This window comes from Geotrypetes seraphini, chromosome 2, assembly GCF_902459505.1.
Source record: "Geotrypetes seraphini chromosome 2, aGeoSer1.1, whole genome shotgun sequence".
Classification (NCBI taxonomy): domain Eukaryota; kingdom Metazoa; phylum Chordata; class Amphibia; order Gymnophiona; family Dermophiidae; genus Geotrypetes; species Geotrypetes seraphini.
The window spans coordinates 100,712,827-100,727,679 of record NC_047085.1 but is presented as its reverse complement, the minus strand read 5'-3'; the positions used below and the strand labels follow the sequence as shown (position 1 = coordinate 100,727,679).

The window sequence follows — 14,853 nt, the reverse complement described above, 5'->3', positions numbered from 1 at the left end:
GAAAAGTTGAAAAAATTGAGCGCACCGGCGTCGAAAAGCCCGTGGAGTAAGAGTGAAACAACGGTGACAATCTTCTGGGGAATGAGTGGGACCCAGGCACTGTAGACAGCGGCAGTGGGGATCGGTGACCGAAATCACACGATTATACTGGCGACAACGTTTGAACCCGGTGAGAGGCCGGGACATGGAAAAAATAAAGTCCGTGTCGAAATAAAGGAGCAAATGGGCCTAGGCCCAAGGCTCACCGGCCGGACAAGAAATAAAAGAAACAATTGAAACTTTTTATTTTTTTTTTTTTAAGAAAAGAAAACGAAAAAGAAATAGGAGAGCACAGCGACCGAACTTTACTGAAAGAAAAGAAACAGCCGCGGTGAAGAGAAGGCAATGCTGCAGAGATGTAGAAAAACGTGTCTTCTTGTCTCCGCGGAATTAAACGAACTGAGGATCCTCTCAGGAGATGTGCCCCCTAGTTCGGGCGGGAAGGCACGCGCGCATGCGCGGTACAGTGCTCGAAAGATCGAGATCTTCAAGCAAGTTTGCTTTCGAGGCTGTCCGCTGCGGAGCTCCGTCGGTGACATCACCCATGTGTGGGAATATGCTGCCTGCTTGTCCTGGGATAATTCTTGTAATCCCTCCAAAGCAGCATATTGATGTGAAACTATTGTTAACTTGTTGATGGCAATGTTCTATCTATTGTAGCAAACTGACAATGGTCAGCCCATCTCTTTTATAAACCGCATAGAACCGAAAGGCTTTTTGCAGTATATAAATAAACAATTTTGTTATGTTATGCAAATAAGGGTCCATGTGACCATATGGGATTGTGAATATCTGTGCATCGTAACACCTACTACATCTCACCCCCTCCAAACTTCTGTTTTAGAGGGACAGGGTGCAGCAGCCTAAGTCATATAGGTGTTTAATACCCCACACTGGCCAGGCTGATTTGTGCCACTTCCTAAAACTTGTCACCCTAGGAAATATCTAATCTACCTAGTTGTCCGGGAAAGCCCTCCATGAATTTAAAGCATGTTCTGTATATAGGTGATGTCAAACACAAAGCATTCATACTTAGAAGAGGCATCTAAGGGTTTTTACATTATAAAAGAAGACTCTACTACACCAAGTATGATTTAAGTTCACAAATTTCATTACATATAAGAAAGAACATTTTAGCATATCAAAAAGGATTTAGGCAGTAAACCCACAGAATCTTACATCTGCAGTAAACTAAAATTAGAATAGCTACCTTATGGCTCTATGAAGTCAGCAGCACATTCTTACTCATTAGGAAATGTTCTGTTAAAATAAAGGACTCCTGGAACTCTCAAAATATGTTTACTCTACAAATGCATTATATATTATAAGGCTGTTGAAATCGCCAGCAGTACATCTTTAAAAAGCATATTGGTATTTTTTCTCCAGTATATTTACTGTACTCACTTGTCTTGTACCCTTGCTGACAGTCCTTGTTATCAAATAAGTTCTCCCTTCAGCAGGCTGAGCCTTGCAGGATCCACCAGTCACAGTACTAGCCTAATATTAGTCTTTTTTGTTTCAGTGTTGAGAAGGAAACAGACTCATTTTCACCAATAGTATAAACAGACAGAATAGCATGTAACACTGATGAAAATTAAGATTTGGAAGTCTCAAGCTTTAGTTCCTAAAAAGTAAGGAGCCAGATGACTGTATGCTTGCGCACTTTCAGCACTACTCATCTCACCAATCATTTGTCTAGTTAAAGATATGTTGGCCAATTTATTATCATAAAAGCACATTACTTGTCAATTTGTGAAAATATTGCTGTTCCATTAGTCTACAAGTGTGTGTATGAAAATATACTATCCTTGGGATGAGAAGCCTTCAAAATAAAATACCGTATATACTCTAATATAAACAGATTTTTGGGCCAAAAAAATGGACCAAAAATGGGGGTCACTGTTTATATTCAGGTCAGCGCTGACCCACCCCCCTCCCATACCTGTTTGCAGGCCCCTGTCAGGCCTGCCATAAGACCTGGTGGTCCAGCAGTGGCCAGGTCAGGAGGAATCCCTCCTGCCTTCTGTCCCAGCCCAATTCTAATTATTTTTATCTCTCTCCCGCCTTTCCCCACATATTTTAAATATCCGTGGTAGTCCAGCGATGAATCGTTGCAGGAGCGGCCTTCCTTTGCTCCTGCACATGCAGAACCACTAGCTAACTGAACGTAAAAATAGCCTTACTGGGTCAGACCAATAGTCCATCAAGCCCAATAGCCCCTGAATATCTCACATACACAACCTCTAGGGTCAGCATCTCACTCCCCTCCCCCTGTAAACTCTAACTCTCCCTCCCTCCGGGGTCCCCCTCATCTAGGATCACTATCCTCATGCTCTGTCCTCTCTGTCACACTACTACCTACCCTTCATTCTAGCCTCTCTTCCTCTCTCCTCTTCCTGTAGTCTGGACATGCATCTGTCTCCCTTTCTTCCCACCTGCCTCCCAATGTGATCTACCTTTTTGCCTTGCCTTTTACCTAGCCTTTCCACGAGCCCAGGCAAGAAGGTCAACATTGAGATCTGCAACAAAGCTTTCTCCTACGCTTTGGTGACCATTTGCTTGCCCCCCCCCCCCCTCTTTCCCACCCCAGGAGTCCACTGTCATGTCGAAACTGAGAGTCAAACTTAAAGATTCAACAATCTACTACGAGCATGTGGGGTAAGATACAGCCAAAAACATTCCCAGGTCTGACAGAATCTGCAGCCCAGACCTCGGTCCAGGTCTCCCACCAGTCTCCGCTCCAGCATAGCATGTATTATCATCAAGGATCGCCATTGGGCATAAGACGGGGGATCCCGGGACAGCCAGTTAGTGAGTATTGCTTTCTTTCCCATCAGGAGCACTCTGGTTACGAAGGCTGACATTCCTTTAGGTTTAGGCGTGGCTATAATGTAATAGCCGAATAATGCTCTCGGCTGCGGGAGCCATCGTCTCCTCCAAAGTAATATAATGTAGTGTCCTAAATGTCTCCAAAACTGTAAAATTTTGGGGCAGGTCCAAAGCATATGACCCAAAGAAGCATGAGCCTGATCACATTTCAGACAGGAATGAGATGCAGTAATCCCCATCCGGGCTGCGCGTTCCGGAGAAATATAGAGTCTCAAAACAATCTTCAATTGTAGTTCCCAATGAGTAATATTAGGAGACACCTTCTGAATATGCTTCAGCACCTGCTGCAGCTGCGGTGCCGTTAAAGCGCATTGTAAATCCTCTGCCCACTTTGCCGCTAAAATGTCCAAGTTCGGGCCAGGTTGGCAGTCCTGGACACCCACAATGTGAAATCGAAGAGGAATCCTCTGTTGTGCAGAGAGACTGAAGAGTTCCGAAAGAGCATTCCAGTTGTCCTCGGTAAGGTAATCCACTGGTAGAGATTGAACGTAATGTCGGATCTGATAATAGGCAAAAAGATCAGTGTTCAGTAAATCAAATGTCTGGTGTAATTCCGCAAAGGTTGCCATTCTCCCCTCCTCTGAAAACAAGTGGAAAAGATATTGTAATCCGTGTATACTCCACCTTTGGAAGGATGTATTTTGTAGTCCAGGTTGAAAGGCTCCATTGCCCTGAATGGGTAAATACAAAGAAACCCCAGAGGACAACTTAGCAGATTTACACACCCACTTCCAGGTTCGCCGAGCTGGCGCAAATATCGGGTAGTGTGACACAAAGGGACGTATCTGCAGGTCCGCCACATGTAAAAAATAGCTGACATGAAACGGAGCCAACAAAGATAATTCCAGTGGCGTGGCAGTAAAATCAGATGTCCCCCTAAACCAATCATTAATATGTCTCATCTGGCAGGCCATAGCATACCAGCGAACATTCAATAAACCATATTCCCCCCTATCTCTGGGCAAGCACATCCTAAGAAATTGCATACGGGGTCACTTACCTCCTCAGAGGAAGCATTGCAAACCTTTGGTTAAACGTGCATTATGGGTGTAAGATAATAGCAGAGGTAGCACCTGAAAGAGATATACCCATTTGGAAAAGAGTACCTTATTGAAAAGGGCTACCCATCCCGCCACCGAAAGGGGGAAAGTGGACCAGTTTTGTAAGGTGTCTTGCATCAGTGGTGAAATATTACTGTCATAAAGAGTAATTAATTTTTTTAAGTGGATTTAAAAATTCAGCACGTTAATCATGTTATTAACACGATAAATCTGTAGCCCTAATATTAGACCAACAGGGAGAACTGAGAACTGATAAGGTTTCTCCAGCACCTAGAATCTCAGGAACCTACTGAGCTCCTGAAACATGAGAATGTGCATGTAGGTTTCCGTCGTATAGGGAAACTAGAAATTCCCTCGAAGCTACTGCTGAACTTACTGACCACGCTGACTCCATGCGAAAGTATGAAATCTTCAGGGCCTCGTCAACGTGTGTGAGATCTAGGCTCCGTCTCCAATCTCTAAAGACTGTCTCAGGCACTAAGAAGTATATGGAGAATCTGCCCAAGCCCAATTCTTCTGGCAACACTGGTTATATGGTCTGAATTCCTACAAGTCTCTCTACTGTTGCTAAGACTCTGCATGCCTTTCCTGTGTGCCCCACCAGGAAGCCCACAAACCAGTCTGGATCCTCCCCAAATAATCTCCAGCAACCAGCAGTCTGAAGAGAACTGCACCCAGACCTCCACATATGCTGAAGGCCTTCCATCTATCCTCAGGAGTAAGTCTTCAGTCCTGGCATCATAGTACTTACTTGGAAGTTGAAGCGGGACAAGAACCAGAGGCTTGGCTTCGCCTAGGTCCTATGAATCTCTGCCATGACTTTGCTCATGACTTTGATGATGTCAAAGAGAGCATCAGCCACATAATCCTCCCCTGCTAGCATAAGCTAAGGCAAAGACTCTCCTTCTGCCAGTATAAACCCACACATCTTGGAATGACAAGCATGTGCCACAAACAAGGCTGCTGAAGCTGCTTTGATTGCTAAAGCCAAAGCTTCGAACTGCGATTTTAGGACCACATCTACTCTGCAATCCAGTGTATCTTAATACATCTCCCTCACTTGGCAGGGATGTGCGCTTGGTTAGCTACCAAGGATTCTACCTTAGGCAGAGTGAACATCTGTTGACACTCCTGCACCATATTAATCATTGCCTTGACTATCTTTAAAGAGCCCTCAGAAGCATCCCAGTGGTCTGTAACGAAAACACTCTTATCAGGATGCCAGGAGAAACACATGGGCTGTGCTATCACTCTGCTGAGGAAGGACCACAATGTGGAAAGAGTCTGCTGGGAGTCTAATTCCTGCAGGGAGTCAATAATGATCTTTAATAGTACCAAAGGCTTGAACAGTTGACGATCTTCCCCTTGTTGAAAGCCCCCACTGCTTCCTGTGTACTCGGTCCTTTATGTGACCCTATATCTCCCAGCAAGGAGAATAAAGCAAAGGAATACAAATTGACTCCTTGCCTTCTGAATCCCTGTCAGAAAGGTCTTCAGGATCCTAGTCAGCTTCTGGCAATGCCGCTGATGCGCCCTGGGAGCCCAAACCCCACCGCACGACTCGTGGCTCACTACCAAACCTCAGATCCCAGCCATCCTTATAAACATTCCACATCAAATGAACAAATTCAGAAGAAAAGGCATTACTAGGCAGCAGTGAGCCTCCTCCAGGTAACTCCGCTTTATGTCTCTTGGGCTCCGTGGCTTCCAAGCTCTTGGGCTTAGGTATACTGATGTTCCAGGGATCTGGAAGGGATTTTCTCCTGGCAGATAGGCCGCCCCAACAACGCACACAATAGGGGAAGATGAAATTGCAGCCAGCGGCCTGAACAGCGCCGCTGAGCCCCCTGCAGATATCTAACAGCCTGTGTTCAAGCCCTTGCAATTCCGTAGGCAAGCTAAAGTTCTAAGGGTAAGGGCCCTGAGCTCCACAAAGATCTGTGAAAGCTGGCTATACAGGTCCCCAATGCTGGCTACAAATATAAGTCTGCTTTTCCACACAGGCAGAGTTCTCCCCCAATCTGGAGACCTTTGATGCACTAAGCCACAAAAAACACCAAAAATACCAAAAATAAGGAAATAGCAGATCAGAAAAACACCTTCCAGCTCGTTTGCAAAAAGTAAAAACTGAAGAGGACGAGCCCTCGGTAGGAGGAGGAGTTGGAGCTGAAAGCCTTGAGTGGATTCCTTCTGCTCGGCTCACAAGCATGGGGAGAATACACTACTGTCCTTAATGACACATCTATTCCACTAGAAATATATATAAGAAATTTAATAAATTAATACACAAAAAAGATAAACAAGGATGTAAAAATCAGCACAGAGATAATCAAGAAGATAAACAGACTAAAATTGGCACAGGCAGCAAAGAATTTAAATAAAATAAAATTTGGTCCAGGCACTGAGGAAAGTAATACTAAACAAACCCTGCAGTGTGTTAAATCAGGATTCTAACTAGAATCAGACAGTATGTTATTCCTGGGGAACTCTCCACTAGTGCTGCCTGAATCAGGGGAAAAAATTTCAATTCAATTCAGCCTATTGAATCTATTTTTCTATTCGATTTTCCTGCCCAATTGGGTGTTTTTTTCCACACATCCTAGTGGGTTTAATTTAAAGCCTCTTCACCCCTTTTATAGCCTCTTCACCCCCTTTGCCTTCTCCTACCCACACTGGCGCTGTGGTGTAAATAAAATAAACAAAAAATACTTTTCCTCTCTCTATTAAATCCTAGCACACGTTCAAGGTCTAACACTAACTCTGGCAGGATACACATTTCAAATTTGACATATTGTAATCACAAAACAGAAAATAAAATTATTTTTTTCTACCTTTTGTTGTCTGGTCATTATTTAAATCATGTTGGTCCCAGGCTCTGGTTGTCTTCTGATAACTCGTTTTCCAAGTCTCCATTTCCATTTGTTGTTTTCTTCTTTCTCCGTGCTAACCATCCATCTTCCATCTCTGTCCTCCCCTTCTGTTTCCCTTCCCTCCCCTGGAGGTCTAGCATCTTTCCTTTTATTCATCTCCATCCCCGCAGCTGCAGCGATTGACCCCACCATCCCCAGGCCCAGATCCACCATCTCTCCTTTTCTCAACTACCCTTTCATCCAGCATCTCTCCCTCCTTCCCCACCACCCAGGGTCCACCAGCTCTCCCTTTCTCTTCCCAACTACCCTCCTATCCAGTATTTCTATCCTCCCTACACACACCATTCCTAGAGTCCAACTTCTCTCCCTTTCTGTTCCTTCCTTCCCTAAATCCCATTGTCCACCATCTCTCTCTCTCTCTCCTGTTTTTAGAACCATTATTTCTTTCCCCTTTCCCCCAGTCCGGTATATGCACGTCTCTTTGAACTCCAGTTGTCTTGAGCCTGATCCATATTGGCAGGAAAACCTTCTGATTTTCTTACAATTTAGCAGCAGAAGAAGGAAGATTGAGCATCAGCACCTTCAGAAGCCAGCCAGCAAAAACCTTTAACAACTCATAATCTCATCCGGCAATCTTAACTCCTATTGCAAGGATGTCTATAATTTTCCACTAGGGTCTTTAGACTTCAAATTTAGATGTTCCCTAGATGTACTTGGTATTTAAAAAAATGGATGCTTTACAAATAACTGTTTAGCCATGTACAACTTGCCTGAACTTAAACTACCCCTGCCCCACCCAGATACAGAACAGGAAAATGCTTTAAAAAATCAGATTCAAACTTTTTGAAAATGAGGCCACATAAGACACTTTTGGAAGGCATGATATAGTTATACACAAATTCTCCTCTGGTCTTCTGGCTAGAAAGGGACGAAAAGGGCAGGCATTAAACCAATTCAGAAAAGAGGGAGAAAAAAAGCCCAAATCCCAAATACTAGCAAAAGTTACTCGAGGAGGAATTAGTGAGCAACCACTGCTCTTGCAGTATTAAGCTCAACAATGCACAATTGTTTGCAAGAGGCAATCAAACAAACTCCGGGTGGCAAACGCTCAGTGTAAACAGCACGAGGAACAGGAGAAGATCCCATCTTTCACGTCTAGCAGGGGGAAGTCTCGATTCTTCTCTGGTGATTCTTTTTCCCAGGAACTACTACTATCGCTTACTGTAGTGCAGCTGGCCAAAGGGCAGCAAAAGCAGAAGATGGAGAGCAACGGAGACATGTCAGCAAAGCTAAACGAGGGAGGGAGTCAACACTCGGTTTGCGAGTCCCCCCACCAGCGAACCAGCATCGCCCCCCCCCCCCCCCACTAACCGGCATCACCCCCCCTCGTGAACGAATGCCCAAACTGAAGCCTTACCCCCATCTGGCACCAGCACGCAGCACCAACCTACAGGAGGTGCCGGTGCCTGAAGATCGTGCTGCTTGCCAGACTGTGCCTTGAGCATCTGCGCATACTCAAGGCCTTCTGGCTCTCGTTCTCTCCGAGAATCTCGGAGAGAGGCGGGAGCCAGAAGGCCATGAGCATGCGCAGATGCTCAAGGCCCAGTCTGGCAAGCAGCAAGATCTTTTGGCACCGGAACCTCCTGTGGGTTGGTGCTGCGAGCCAGTGCCAGATGGGGGTAAGGCTTCAGTTTGGGCGGGCGGGGCGTTCGTGAGGGGGGCCATGCCGGTTCACAGGGGGGGGAGCAATGCCGGTTCACGGGGGGGGATGTGGAAACGCACCAATGGCCTCAGGGGTGGGGGTCTTTTGGGGATGTGGTGGGGTGGGGTGGAGCAGCGCCAGTGGCTGCAGGGGGGGAGGTGGAACCAATCAAGCGAGTTTCCCTTACTTCCTATGGGGAAACTCATTTTGATATACAAGTAATTTGGTTTACGAGCATGCTTCTGGAACAAAATATGCTTGTAAACCAAGGCTCCACTGTATATAATAATAAAAAAAAGACAGCCAAAAGGAAAGATTTATAAACTATAAAGGTTTTACCTCATGCAAAATTGTTATTTCTTTAATAAGATATTAACTATTTTTTCTGAGACCCTCCAAGTACCTACAAATCCAAAATGTGGCTCTGCAAAGGGTTTGAGTTTGAGACCACTGTCTAAGATCATACTGTATATGTGAACCCTTGCAGTTCATATAAACTGTTTTGGTCTAAACTGGAAGAGTATGAAGAAATGACCCGATATGCAGTGATTCACTTCCTCTTCCTCCTGGTGCACTAACACTGGGGGGGAGGGAAGAGCCAGCTCCAGGAATACAATGAAAGGGGAGGCAAAGAAATGTGAATGTGCCATTGAGGAGGGCGGGGGGGATAACCTTTCAGACTCAAAAGTATCTAGGTCACATTCTTTCATATGTCAGTCACACCTGGAGGTTTGTGATTTATTTCAATATATTGTTGATTATAACAGCATCTAAGCTAAGTGCACAAGACACAGTATAGCAGTAATTACATCATACTATTATTCCCTCCCCTTTTAAACACTGGACTTACAGGATTGCTCAAAGAACCATGCCTTCAGTCTTTTGTGGGACAGTGAGGTGATAGGGACAGATGGCAAACTGGAGTCTGGGGATTGCGTCGTCCATTAACTGCTTGAGAAGTAATGAATTGCTTATCAGCTGGAGAAACGAATATGAGAAAAACTGGAGGGATGGGGGTTGTAAGTGAATGGGAGAGAAAAAGAGGCCACGGTGATAGGTAGATGAAAACAAAGGCAATCTCCTCAGGATACTACAGACAGCAAACTTTGGAGAAGCAAGTTGTTCTTCCAATGATGTCCCATGTAACATTAAAGCTCTGATTTGCAAAGCTTTTTCTTAAGCACAAAAAAGGAAAACCAATTCTGGTTGTAAAGGCCGGTGGCAGGTCTCTGAAGATACGCTCTTTCTCCCTTCCCCTGCTCTTGAACTTCAGAGGCTACAAAGGACTCCTAGACTCAAATAGAATTTGGCAAAGCCTGTGCTATGTACATGTAGTTACTTTTTTCTGCATTAATTAATTTATTTAATAACTATTTTTTAGCCTCCAAAATAAGCCCCTTCAACTGCTTTCATGATTCAGCTATGCTTTGTACAGCACACTGCTTAATTACATCATTACTTCATTCAAAAGTATAAACAAAGCTAAAAGGAAAATGTTTTGCATGCATTAACTTCAAAGAATAAAAACTATTTAAAATGTTTAAATATTCTTACCTTGTTCTTTTATCTGACGTATCTGTTTCACAGTTTCTTTCAAAATTGCACATTTGTCAGGTTTAAAGTTAAAATTGTCAATGTCATTAAAATTAACAAAAATAAGTTCTGCAAGTTCTTCTATGTATTTATTCTCCTGCTCACGGTTCCGTTTTTCAGTGCTTCTTTTGGGGCTACAAAGAATTGAAAATATTTTGAGTTCTCTCAATATTTCATAATGATAGAAAGCCAAATGCATTACTGCCAATGAGCTAAAATAAGTCACAAGTAATTCACATACTACCTCACTTTTTATACTCCATAGTCACAGCTCTCAGTTTCTTTTGGCAGAAAATGTGTAAGAATTAGATCATAGTGAACATTTGGAAGGAATTTCATATTGAATATAATTTTTATATTATCTCATAGAGGTGTCATTTTCCAACTTTTTCAAGTATCTGGTTAATTTGATTCTTGAGGAATTTAATGCATAGCAATGGGGGAGAAGAGAGGGAGAAACACCCTCATAATTATGGAAAGAAAGTATTAGAAACTGAGCAGGGAGTAAACACTCATTTTTCCAATTTTTGATTTCCCATCTTTTTAAGTCACTCAATGAATCAAGCCCCTCATTCCTTTGCAGCTCCTTACTGATCCCAGCAGCCCTCTCTCCCCTATCAATTTTCATTTTCTTCACTGGTTTGTTCTCATTCTGTCAATTTCCCTTCCCAACCACCATTACACATATATAAACACAGAAAAATAAAGGCCGATAAAGACTGTATGACCTATATAGCCTCCCCACCCATGCCATCTACTATCCCTTCCTCTTCCTTATAGATCTTATTACTAATCACAAGCTTTCTTGAATCCAGTTCCAGATACAGTCTTATCCACTTCCTCCACTAGGAAGAATGGGGAAAACAGACAGTAGACCGAGAGAGTCGATGGTTCATGACCCGGTATACCTGGAGGATACCATGCAGAAAGATAGAGAGGAAGACTCACCAGAGGATACCGAGCAGGAAGATATAGGGGGAAGATCCAACAGATCACAAGCAAGACAGATTGAAAGGGATAGAAGAGGGAAGGAAATGTAAGAAAGGAACGGGTCGTAAACTCAAGTGTATGTACACAAACGCAAGGAGCCTAAGGAATAAAATGGGTGAATTAGAAGCTATGGCACAAAAAGATAATGTTGACATCATCGGCATCACAGAAACATGGTGGACTGAGGAAAACGACTGGGACACTGTGCTACCAGGATTCAAACTATACCGCAGAGACAGAGTGGCTCAAAAATGTGGGGGCATTGCCATATACATCAAAGATGGAATTGAATCTACTAGAGAGAACACACCACAACTGATGGATAAGTTAGTCTCTATGGATCAAAATTCCGGGAACAAATGGACTGGAAACGAACATTAGCATCTACTACCGACCCAAAGGGCAGTCCGAAGAAATTGATGGGGAAATGACAGACAAGATTAAAAGCAACTGCAAGGGAGGCAACGCAGTTATCATGGGTGACTTCCAACTATCCGGGGATAGAATGGAACCTAGGCACCTCCGGCTGCGCTAGGGAGACCAAGTTCCTGGATACTGTAGGTGATTGCTTCCTGGAACAACTCATCAAGGAAAATACGAGAGGAAATGCAATTCTGGACATAATTCTAAATGGACTGCAAGGACCGGCACAAGGTGTAGAAGTAGAAGGGACGCTGGGAAACAGAGATCACAATATGATCTGCTTCGACCTGGATGCAGGTGAGAAACATCAGTCCAAAATGACCGCCATAGCGCTGAACTTCCGAAAAGGGAATTACGAAGGGATGAGACTCATGGTGGGGAAGAAGATTAAGAAAAAGATAAGCACTGTAAAAACACTAGAGCAAGCATGGTCTCTTTTTAAGGACACAGTCACAGAGGCGCAAAATCTATATATACCGCGTATCAACAAAGGATCCAAGAGGAAAAGAACAAAGAACCGGTATGGATCATTGTAGAGGTGAAGGAAGCGATCAGAGACAAGAAAACTTAATTTAAGGAATGGAAAAGATCAAAAACGGATGGAAAATGGAATAAGCACAAACAACATCAAAGCAGGTGCCATAAGGGGGTAAAAGGGGCCAGAAGAGACTACGATGAAATACAGCCAAGGAGGTCAAAAACTTCAAGCCGTTCTTTCAATATATTAAAGGGAAACGACCCCGCAAAGGATGACTGTGTAATAAAGAGAGTACTAAAGGAGGACAAAGAAATCGCTGACAAACTGAACACATTTTTTGTGTCTGTATTTACCAAAGAGGATATACACAGCATACCATCAGGCTATATGCTGGAAACGAAGACGGGAAACTGACAGGGTTGACAGTCAGTCTAGAAGAGGTATGCAAGCAGATTGATAGGCTTAAGAGCGATAAATCTTCCAAACAAGATGGCATCCATCCGAGGGTTATCAAGGAACTGAAAGTGACTATAGCTGAACTGCTTCAGCTAATAGCCAATCTGTCCATCAAATCAGGAAAGATTCCGGAAGACTGGAAGGTGGCGAATGTTACGCCGATCTTCAAAAAAGGTTTGAGGGGAGATCCGGGAAACTACAGACCGGTAAGTCTGACCTCGGTACCGGGAAAGATGGTAGAGGTGCTGATAAAGGACCGCATCATTGATCACCTTGACGGACACGATCTGATGAGGACCAGCCAGCACGGTTTCAGTAAAGGCACATCTTGCATGACGAACTTGTTGCACTTCTTCGAGGGAGTAAACAGGCGGATAGACATTGTATATCTGGATTTTCAGAAGACGTTCAACGAAGTTCCACATAAATGACTACTTCGGAAAATTGCACACCATGGAATCGAGGGTGAAATACTCACGTGGATTAAAACTCGCTAGGGCATTGGAAACAGAGAGTAGGGGTAAATGGACAATTCTCAGACTGGAAGAGCATCACCAACGGGGTGCCGCAGGGCTCGGTGCTTGGACCTGTGCTCTTCAACATCTTTATAAACGATCTGGACATTGGTACGATGAGTGAGGCGATTAAATTTGCGGATGATACGAAGTTATCCAGAGTAGTGAAGACAATAAGGGGATTGTGAAGATCTGCAACGTGACATAATCAAGCTCGAGAAATGGGCATCAACATGGCAAATGAGGTTCAACATGGATAAGTGCAAAGTGATGCATGTCAGGAACAAAAATCTCATGCACGAATACAGGATGTCCGGGACGGACCTTGAGGAGACCTCCCAGGAAAGGGACTTGGGAGTTCTGATCGACAAATCCATGAAGCCATCTGCACAATGCGCTGCGGCGGCGAAAAGGGCCAACAGAATGCTAGGAATGATCAAGAAGGGATCATAAACAGATCGGAGAAGGTTATCATACCGCTGTACCGGGCCATGGTATGCCCTCACCTGGAGTACTGCATCCAGCACTGGTCGCCGTACATGAAGAAGGACACGGTACTACTCAAAAGGGTCCAGAGAAGAACGACTAATGGTTAAGGAGATAGAGGAGTTGCCGTACAGTGAGAAATTGGAGAAGCTGGGTCTCTTCTCCCTTGAAAAGAGGAGACTGCGAGGGGACATGATCAAAACATTCAAAATACTGAAGGGATAGACTTAGTAGAGAAAGACAGACTGTTCACCCTCTCCAAGGTAGAGAGGACGAGAGGATACTCTCTAAAGTTGAAAGGGGATAGATTCCGTTCAAACGTAAGGAAATTCTTCTTCACCCAGAGTGGCAGAAAACTGGAACGCTCTTCCGGAATCTGTTATAAGGGAAAACACCCTCCAGGGTTTCAAGACAAAGTTGGACAAGTTCATGCTAAACTGGTGAGACTGGACTCATTTGGAGCACTGGTCTTGACCTAGGGGCCGCCGCGTGAGTGGACTGCTGGGCAGGATGGACCACTGGTCTGACCCAGCAGCGGCTATTCTTGTGTTCTTGTGGGAGGCCATATCACAAATTCAAAACCCTTTCTGTGAATTGCTAAAAGATGCTATGAACCGATTTGTAGAGAGTGATGAGGAAAAAGCAAAAATGCTATACTTCTGTTCTGTGTTCACTGAAGAAAATCCTGGAGAATGATAGAGATTGTCTGGCAAAGTTGCACACAAAAATGGAGTAGATTCTGCGCCATTCAAGGAGGAAAGTGTTTATGTACAACTTGAAAATTGAAGGTGGACAAAACAATGTGATTGGACGGGATCCATCCCAGGATACTGAGCGAGCATAGAGAGGTTTTGGCTGGTCCTATTAAAGATTTGTTCAACATATCTCTGGAGACAAGAGTAGTTCCTGGGGATTGGAGAGGAATGGATGTGGACCCTATTCACAAAAGTGGTCGCAGAGATGAAGCAAGAAACTACAGGCCAGTAAGTCTCACTTCAGTTTTTGGAAAAATAATATAAGTGTGGCAACATGTCTCCCTTTCTCATTTCCTCCCTTGCTACAAAGGAAGTGGAGAAAGAAAGAGATCCAGGGTATATCTCTCCCACTTCCTCTACTGCCACATCCAACATTTCTCCCTCCTTTTCACCCAGTCTAACATCTTTCTCTCTGCCTCCTGCACGCTTCCTCTCCTCCAGTCCTCATTCCCTCTCCCAACCAACATCTCTTTTTACTCTCTGCCCTCTCCTCCTTCCCGAGTGTGACATGTCTCCTTTCCAACTTTCTTCCCTACCCATCCATCTCTCCCTCCATGAATCCAACACTTTCTGCCTCCTGCACACTTCCTCTCCTC

The 14,853-nt window shown here is 44.2% G+C and overlaps 1 protein-coding gene across 6 annotated transcripts in view; it reads right to left on the bottom strand.

Moving 5' to 3' along the window:
* NCOA2 (nuclear receptor coactivator 2) overlaps positions 1-14,853 on the bottom strand; it is a 410,025-nt gene that overhangs the window by 285,036 nt on the left and 110,136 nt on the right. For all 6 annotated transcript variants that reach the window (XR_004538319.1, XM_033933336.1, XM_033933340.1 and 3 more), the window contains exon 4: positions 10,116-10,288. Coding sequence is in view for 5 of the 6 variants with exons in the window: in XM_033933336.1 (XP_033789227.1) it covers positions 10,116-10,288 (173 nt within the window). In the remaining variant the exon portion in view is untranslated. The remainder of the gene's footprint in view (positions 1-10,115; positions 10,289-14,853) is intronic.